Source organism: Tupaia chinensis, unplaced genomic scaffold (genome assembly GCF_000334495.1).
Source record: "Tupaia chinensis unplaced genomic scaffold, TupChi_1.0 Scaffold138425_1, whole genome shotgun sequence".
In the NCBI taxonomy this organism is placed as follows: domain Eukaryota; kingdom Metazoa; phylum Chordata; class Mammalia; order Scandentia; family Tupaiidae; genus Tupaia; species Tupaia belangeri.
In genome coordinates this window covers 582,568-591,077 of record NW_006198322.1, presented here as the reverse complement: position 1 = coordinate 591,077, position 8,510 = coordinate 582,568, and the positions used below count along the sequence as shown (strand labels likewise).

Here is an 8,510-nt window from a genome sequence, read left to right as displayed (position 1 = left end):
AGGGAAAAATCAGAGCAGCTTGATGGATCGCTGTTGCCATGGTGTAGCAAGTATGAAAGCAGATAAGCTAATTAGCGCCGGTTAGTAACAGCGTCAGGTGATGGACTTTTCTTCACTTGGCCCTTGGATGTGTGATTAGCGTTTTTGACATGAGGGGTTACACCTATTATTTATATAGTAGGTCTTGGTGTTACAAAACCGGGGCTGTAGCAAGTCGTTATGTTGGAATTAATCAAATAAATCTTTCTATGAAAGATTTTGTTTTATATTTTTTCATTTTCAGTCTTGTTCAGTGCTTTGTTAATAATCCATTTACATTTCTCAAAATTAAAATAATGACTCCTGTATAATTTTACTCCTTTAAAAAAGGAGACAAACTAATAAAAATAAGAGTAGCTGTGATGTTATTATCGCCCTCTTTGCCCTGTTTCATGCATGCCAAAACCCCTATCTCTTTTCCTTCCTTTTCCCTACTCCTCTGTTGGAAGCTGTTCTAAAAATAGTGCCAGTGATGATGTCCCACTCGTCGCCAGATTGCCGAATCATTTAGTCCTTCCATGAAGTTTAAGAATATGGAAAATAGTGTCTGAGCAGAGTAGGACAAGCATGTTTCTTCAATGGAAAGTCATTTTTCTTTTGAAAAGTAAAGAGCTATAATCCTCTCAGTCTTACAGGAATCATTTTATTTAGGTCAGTTTGTGAAAGTGTATTTCTTTAACACGTGAAATGACTGAACCTTGCTTTTAAAATATTTTGGACATGGTTTTCGGTATTTTGTTAAGTAGCTTAAATCAGTTTAAGTTAATGAGCGGATGATGACAGATGACATATAAATATTCCCTCACGGGTGAACATTCTGTTTCATCTTGTTTTGCTCAGCCTAGGTACGTTAACATTCTGGCGACTCTGCCTAATTTCTGTGCCTGTGAAATACCTCCAGAAAGGAAGTGCCGGGTGTTTTAATGCTTGATAGTAAAAATACTGCGTTGACTTTTTCTCAGAGCGATGAGGCTTTAACTTCCTTACATTATTCCTAACCACATCTCTTCTTTCCTTTTCATTCCAGAACAGTTATATTCTTGCAGTAAGGCAGAGTGATAAATGCTGGCTCTGCCCAAATAGCACTAGTTTAACCTATTGGGAAGGAAAGCTGGGGTTATTACTTACTGGCAAGTAAAAGCATACTACCTCAACACCAGCATGGTTTTATATATTTGCTATAGGGCTTATGTGCTTACCAGAGAGACAAAGAGAGACAGAGAGACAGAAAACAAGAAATCACCCCCCAGAGGGAGGATGGCTACGCCAGTCCTTCTCCATCCATTCTCTTGGGATTTGGGGTGCACATGCACATGTTCCCCGGTATGAGTTTTAAGCCATCGGGTCCAGTACTTGAACCATGGTCAACTGTGTGGGAGTCCAACGACATAACCATTACACCATCTGCTGGTCCCAGTCTTGGTCATATTTTTGATACTTATTTTTGAGATTTCTTGGGCTTCCTAGGGCATGGATTTGATTAACACTGATAAGTTTATGTTATAATAGGTCAGGATTGGTGGCTACCTTTTCAAAGTGAGCCTTAGACCATTGTATTAAAATATGTTTTGGTTCTAATCGCTGGGGTTAATAGCTGTCTCATTTCCTCCATTAATTTAGGGTTGTTAGTCATCCATCAGTAATGCATGTGCACTCTCTAGCAGAATTCCTCTGTGTGAGCAAAGACGTCACCTTCACGTTTCTCCTTTAGAGACCTCCGTCCCCGTCCCCTGCTCGCTCTCTCTAGTGTAGACAGGTCGCTCGTAAGCCTGTTACACAGTCGTCATCCCTGAATTTTCTTTGCTCCCTAGATGGCAAATCCCACCACCTGGATCTTAAGGACTTTCTGTCGTGACTTCCTCTCTCGTTAGTGGAGCCATCGTCTGGTAGTTTTTAACAAGACTTTTCCTGTAAATAACTCATGCGTAATTGATGTGGTGATGCTCATGTTTTGTTTTTGTCTGTTGTAATGCTAAAATTTCATTACAAAAGTATATCTTGGACTTGCTAAAAAATTCAAGTATTTTCTCACAGAAACGAAATTTAGAACAACAAAAATGATTATGGGTACTTAATTTTGTTTTTTAAAGTTCTGGAAAGACTATCTCTATAATGGTTATAGGAATATATATGTGTATATATATTGGCATTTCAGTTTTTAGTTTTCCTGTTTGTTGTGAATACTGTTTATAACTACCAGATAGTTAATAACTGTTGTGAATACTGTTTATAACTACCAGATATTTAATTACTCTGAAAATTTGAAAAGACTTCTAATAAAATGTTGTTCCACAAATGGTAATAATACAAAGCATTGTGATTTTACCAAATACATTCTTTAAGTTTATTTTTGGGCCAGCCATTGCTGTGGTGTTTAAGGCAGCTGGATCCCACATGGCCGACTGGATGGTTTGCGTCCTGGACCTGGTGATTTGAAAAAACAAAAACAGAACAGTGGTGCATATGCGTGCGTACCCAAATTATAAGAGGAGACCGGAGGAGAAGGGATTGCAGTGTGGCCATCTTCCGGGAAGGGGGGGTGCTTTCTCTTTCTCTCTCTCTGGTGAGTGCGTGTACCCTATAGCAAATTACAAAAGAGAAAAAATAATTCTTTTATGGGAGAGAAAGGGAGAAAAAGAAAGGGCTGAGCGAGGTCAGTACAGGAGAGGCAGGAGGCCGTCTTCAGCCAGGTTCGCTTCTCCCGTGCTCATTCAAAACCCCCTGCTGCCGTCCTGCCAGTGTTATCATTTCTTTGTACAAAAGCTTTTAAAAATAAGTAAGTGGGGCATTTTTGGGAAAGTAGGCTTGTCTGCAATTCTTATGCACTTGTGTGAACTCTTACTGGGGTCTTAGAAGTGGTAGTTTTAAAAGGGATCAGAAAAGTAGGAAGAAAAAGGGTAACTTATTGAAGCTGTAGAATAAGTTTTGATTTAGGTTTAAATATTAGACACAGTATTGGGTCATCAGAAAAGTCATGACGTGTTTTCCTATGCAAAAAATGCATCATGACTTTTCCGGCCCAATCATCTGTAAAATGTACATACTTGTCATTGTATTATTTAAACTCATTTAACTGAGTATTAACTTTTCAAATGAAAAGCAGACCTGGCCTGGCGGCACAGCCAGACGACTGCAGTGCGTGAGGCCACGTGGCCCACTGCAGGGTCGGAGCTCTGGGCCGTCCTGAAAGCACACTGGCTTGTGCCCGAGTGCCCAGGCTCCTGGTGGGATCACGCATGATGGGACCCTGTTGAGGTGCTTTCTGTCTTTCTCTCTTTTTAAAATTTTGACAGAGGCACGTGCAGTCACCAGAGAGAGGCAGCGAGAGAGAGGGCAAGTGAGAAAGCACCCCCCATGGGGGAACGGTCATGTTGCAATCCCCTCCCATGTCTCCTCCCTTTCAGGAGTTTGAGCATGCATACACACTTGCCTGATGCGTTTGCCAAGGCACTGGGTTTGGGACTCGATCACACAGTCAGCCATGTGGGATCCAGGTGCCTTAATTCCACCCCATGGGCTGGCCCTCTTTTTATTACCTGAGGGTCCAGGCACTCACCAGAGACAGAGAAAGAGAGAGAGAAAACCCTGAACAGGGTGTGGTCACACCACAGCTCTCTTGCCTCCACTTTTCTACCCTGTCAGGATCTTGGCATGCTCACTTGCCTGCGGCGGTTGTGAGCCACTGGGGCCGTGACCTGTGTGGGAAGGACCGTGTGGAGCTGACTCCCTGTGCAGTGATGAACTGCTGTACTCGGGCTAGCCCATCTCTTCCCTGGCTCCCGCGTGCGTGCACGTGCTCTGATATCGTGAATAGAGAGAAACTCCAAAAACTGAAAAGCCTTGGATTCGGGAAGTGGCAGTGTGTAGTATTAAAGAACAGAGCGTGGCAAGTCGGGATTGCAGCATCTTGTCCTGTCACCGCCCCTAGGACGGAATACTCTCAGGCCACCTTCTCACCCAGCCTAGCCACACAGCCGCAGCTGTTCTCTCTCACATTAAGGTCTCATTACTGAGCTTCCTCTTAAGATTCTGTTACTCTAGTATATGTTAGACTTACCAGGAGTCTTTTCACTTAATGAAATTAGGTAGCTTTGCTTGTGTTGATATTGTGATTATTTTTAAATATTTGGACCTAAACATGTCAATTCTTGCTAAAGGTAACTGTATTGAGCAGCTGTGGCATGCTCTCGGGGCGCTGTGCATGAATGTAACAGCTAGGTTTCCCCTCCTAAGAACCTCTGAAACGTGCTTAGATGGGCGTTGCCTTTACGGGGCCCTGTGGTGGCACTTACTATGATCGGATTTTTTTTTTTTTTTTTTTTTTTGCGGGGGAGGTGGGGCGAGAATGGTCAGCATATTGGCCATTTGTAACTGTGTGGTATATTTCCAAGGGTTTGAAAACAGTCAGCTTGGAAATTCTCATTGTTGTTTGGAAGGCTAATTGTGTAAGTTTCAAATGTGAAGCTTTTGCATGGCTTCCTTTTAAAAGTAACGCTTAGCAAATGTTTGATCGTGCTGTGTCCGCGCTACAGTTGAAATGCTGAGGTAGCCTCCTGGCGTCTTTCCCAAAAGCACTGCTGAGAGAGGCTAGCGGCATCTCCTGCTCTTCAGTGCTTTTACCTCGGAGTGGTGCAGCTTGTTCTGCAGATGCGCTGAGACGCTCCCGGTAGTCTGCAGTGGAGGAGCCTGGAGCTCAGTGCCCAGTAGAAACCAGTGGGGGAGCGAGGTCGCAGCAAAGAGAAAGGACTGTATTTCCACAGCCGGGCCAGAAGACATCTGTCATTTTTTTCCCCTTCCAACTATTACATGTTTGCTCTCTGTTTGCTTCTAGAGAGATGTGGATAATTTGCCCTGCCTCCAGCGTCTGTTTCTCAGCTTCAACAATATTTCTAGGTAAGTGGAAACTCCCAACTTGTCATTTTAGTAACTTGATTGGGTGGGTTCTGGTGCTTGAAACTGAGGTTGTGAATATCTTGGAGAATTTGATTGGCTTGGAAGATTTTAAATTGGGAAATGGCAGGACAGTCTGCGACAAAGTTCTTTGTAGAAAAACAAAGCTCTTACGTTTATTATTGCTTCTAGTGATAAATGGATAAAATGAACATAACGTGCTTTTTATTTAATTATACATTAGAGTTGTTCTTTTGTAAAACATGTTTATGTGAAAATTTCAACCTATATTTTGCTGCCCTTTGTTTGACATTCACTGCTTTAGTCAGTAGAATTAGAATTTCTTTCATAAATTATCATCTACAATTTGTATAGCTGCTGAGTAATTTTGATACAGCAGCTACATTTGTCACTGAGCTGCTTGCTGGTTAGGCCGTAACCGCCTTCTAAGTTAGTATTCCTACTTAGAGTTAACGCTGCTGAGCGAGAGTATGCTAGAATACATAAAGGAATAAGTGTTGTTTTCTAAAGATTTGAAAGGTTCCATCCTGTGTATTGGGATGCTGTTTCCTTCAGTGTCAGCGTGGAAGGTTTCAGAACAGGAGCTGAGGCATACAGTCAAGACTTGGCAATGCAAGAGGACCCACACGTCTTCCCTGGTTATTTCCTCCTCCTCCTTCTGTGAACTAGGCTCAATAACTATGGTACCTCTCAGTTTTTTAGTTTCACTTCTGTTCTTTGAAATCTGCTTTTCTGAGAGGGCTGAGGGCCTCTTTTCCTGAACTCTAGGTCTGTGCTTGAGACTATTAAAAACCAGTTTAGCGTTTGTGTGTTTTCTGACTTGTGTTAATCCCATCTTTCTGAACTATATCTCTAAAAGATAGAGATTATCTCAAGATGGTGAGCTTTACACATAGGCATTCTTTCAAAGGTTCCGTTCCCTTTATTGTCTTCATTGGAAAAAGCACTCAAGTTTTCTCATAGACCTTTCATACCCTTGCCAGTGTAGGAGGTAGGATTTCTTTTTGGTGGCAAGAGAAATGACACTCAATTTTCTTTGGGCAATTTCTATCAAAAGGCTCTTTAGAGAAGATCATCTCATTCTCATAATATATGATATATTATCAGCTGTTTAAGGCAAACCCGTAGAGCCCCTAACCCTTTGGAACTTGTACTTGTCTTGTTTGTGGGAAGCAATTTCAAGAGAGAGAAGTGGGAATATGTAGGATTCATGATGTTCAGGTCCCCAGCATACCTGAACTGAACTCTGTAGGGAGTTGGTTTTAATTGTTTTTATCTGGGGAATGTACTTCCCAAACTGGAAAGGAGTTTCACCCATCCTGCAAAATAAAGATGAGATTAATGGAATGAATAGTTATCATTTTTGAAAAGAATTATTTATTTTAATTTTACTTATTATTATAATTTTAAAATTTGCTATAGGGTACATGTGCTCACAAGAGACAAAGAGAGAGGGAAGGAAAGTGAGAATGCAAGCTGCCAGATCTGAGACTCGAACCATGGTCAGCCATATTGGAGTCCAGTGCCTTAACCACCATGCCACCTGCTGGTCCCAATATTTTATCATTTTTAAAGCATGATTTTTTTCTTTAAAGAAATTGAGACAGGAGTGAGTCAACCGTTTCTAGGCCTCCACTCTTACTGATTGCTTTCTTTGTTTCTACAGAGCCTTAGCCCTCCACCTTCCTCTTTGTTTCCAGCGGATCTTCTTCTGAGGCAGAGTACAATTTCTGATCTAGTTCTATTGATGCATATGGTCCAGGAGGAGGTGTAGTGAATACATTGGGTCTGAGGCAGGGAAATTAGAGAGAGAAAGCTGCAAAAACATTCCTGTGACCTGTACTTAAGACACAGATATCTCAGCAGGGCTATCAAATAGACTGTAATGACAACTATCATGTGTTTGCAGGGTTCCGTTGCCCTGCTATGTCCTAGCATATTAGAGTGGCCAAGTTTTTTTCTTTCTTTTTTTTTTTTTAAGAATTATTGATTTAATGTTTAATTTATTCATTTATTTTTAATTTGACCAAAGAGAGACAGAGAGAGAGAGAGAGAGAAAGTGAGAAAGCAAGCCACCAGGTCCAGGCCTTGAACCGTGGTCGGCCATGTGGGATTGTCCAGTACCTTAACCACCATGTCACCTGCTGGTTCCCTAGAGTTAACAAGTTTTACAGTTCAAAGGCCCAGGACTGACATACATTAAGAAGAGTAAAAACAACAGTGTAAAGGTAAAAGTATCTGCTATGACTCCTTCTTGTGAACCTCCAGATATTGTCTAGCAGATAAAAATATCCAACTGTATAGCTATTTTGGGACAAAAAATATATCTACTGTTTTGTTGTAGGACTTCCGAGGTTTTGGACAAATTGTTGGATTGTTAGTGGTCCATTTGCATCAACTATTAGGTATCTGGTAAGAATTCAGGAAGTGCTAAAATGTGATGGCACTCTGACATTTAGCGAGATCCAGTATGATATGAGTAAGCATCTGTGTTTATTGGTGGACAGACTCTTCCTGTATGTTCCTATAGCTAGTGTTTAGGTGTTTTTTTTGTTTGTTTGTTTTTGTTTTGTTTTGTTTTTCCTAAAGGGCATATGCACTTGCCAGAGAGATATTCCCAGGGAGGAGTGGCCACACCATAATCCCTTCTCCTTCATTTTTCTGTCAGAATTTTGGGCATGCATGCACATGTACTTGGTGTGAGTTTCAAGCTGCCAGTTCCGGGACTTGAACCACAGTCAGCCATGTGGGAGTCCAGTGTCTTAACCACTACATCACCTGCCGGCTCCAATGTATTTAGTTCTATTAGTAGGTATGCAAGATATATTTAGAGAATGAATGACATATCCATGTTTGTATATCTCAGTGTCCTTCAGAGCATTCGTAGTTTAATGAGGAAGGCAGGGATGCACATGGTAGTTATAATGTAGTGTTGTTTTTTTTTTCTTTCTAGTGTAAATAGATTTTTTTTTTTTAATTTTGTTGGTCCTCAATTTTTCTACATTACTAAGCTCTATATAAATTTAAGTCAAGAGCTTAATCATTGGCTAGGAACATTTGAGCTCTGCTATATGAGATCGTGTTATATCTGGCATAATTAACATGAGTTATTACATCTATTAAATGAAACGTGTTCGCGGCCATTGTTTTGGACTGAACTCATTGCACTAGGCCCCAATGGACCAGACTAATAATCAAACTGAAGTCACTCCTCACTCAGCCTTTGCTGATGGTGGTGGGATTTCTCCATGATGTTTGAAGTGAGTAGATTCTTACTATGTAAGTTTTGGTCTCATTAGGTTTTCCCTTTCTTTGTCTTTGGATAGAGAAAGCATATGCTTTTCTTAGGACATTTTTATCTGTGCCTGCTGGGGTTTCCTGTCTCCCATTTTCTCCAGAACCCATTCCTGGATATAGTAGGTAGAAAGAAATTCCAGGGAATTCCCCACTAGTCACTCCTCAATCCCAAAACCGCATCTGCAGCCCATCTGCTTTTCCTCTCCATTTGTCTGGTTTTTTGTTTTTTTTTTTTTTGTTTTTTTTTTTTTTGAGAGGTTTCG

At 41.1% G+C, this 8,510-nt stretch overlaps 1 protein-coding gene across 1 annotated transcript in view; it reads left to right on the top strand.

The window, feature by feature from the left end:
* The window catches only part of LRRC49 (leucine rich repeat containing 49), a 153,184-nt gene that overhangs the window by 47,522 nt on the left and 97,152 nt on the right, over positions 1-8,510 (top strand). The window contains 1 exon segment of the mRNA XM_006172303.3: positions 4,871-4,932. Within this exon segment, the coding sequence (XP_006172365.1) occupies positions 4,871-4,932 (62 nt within the window).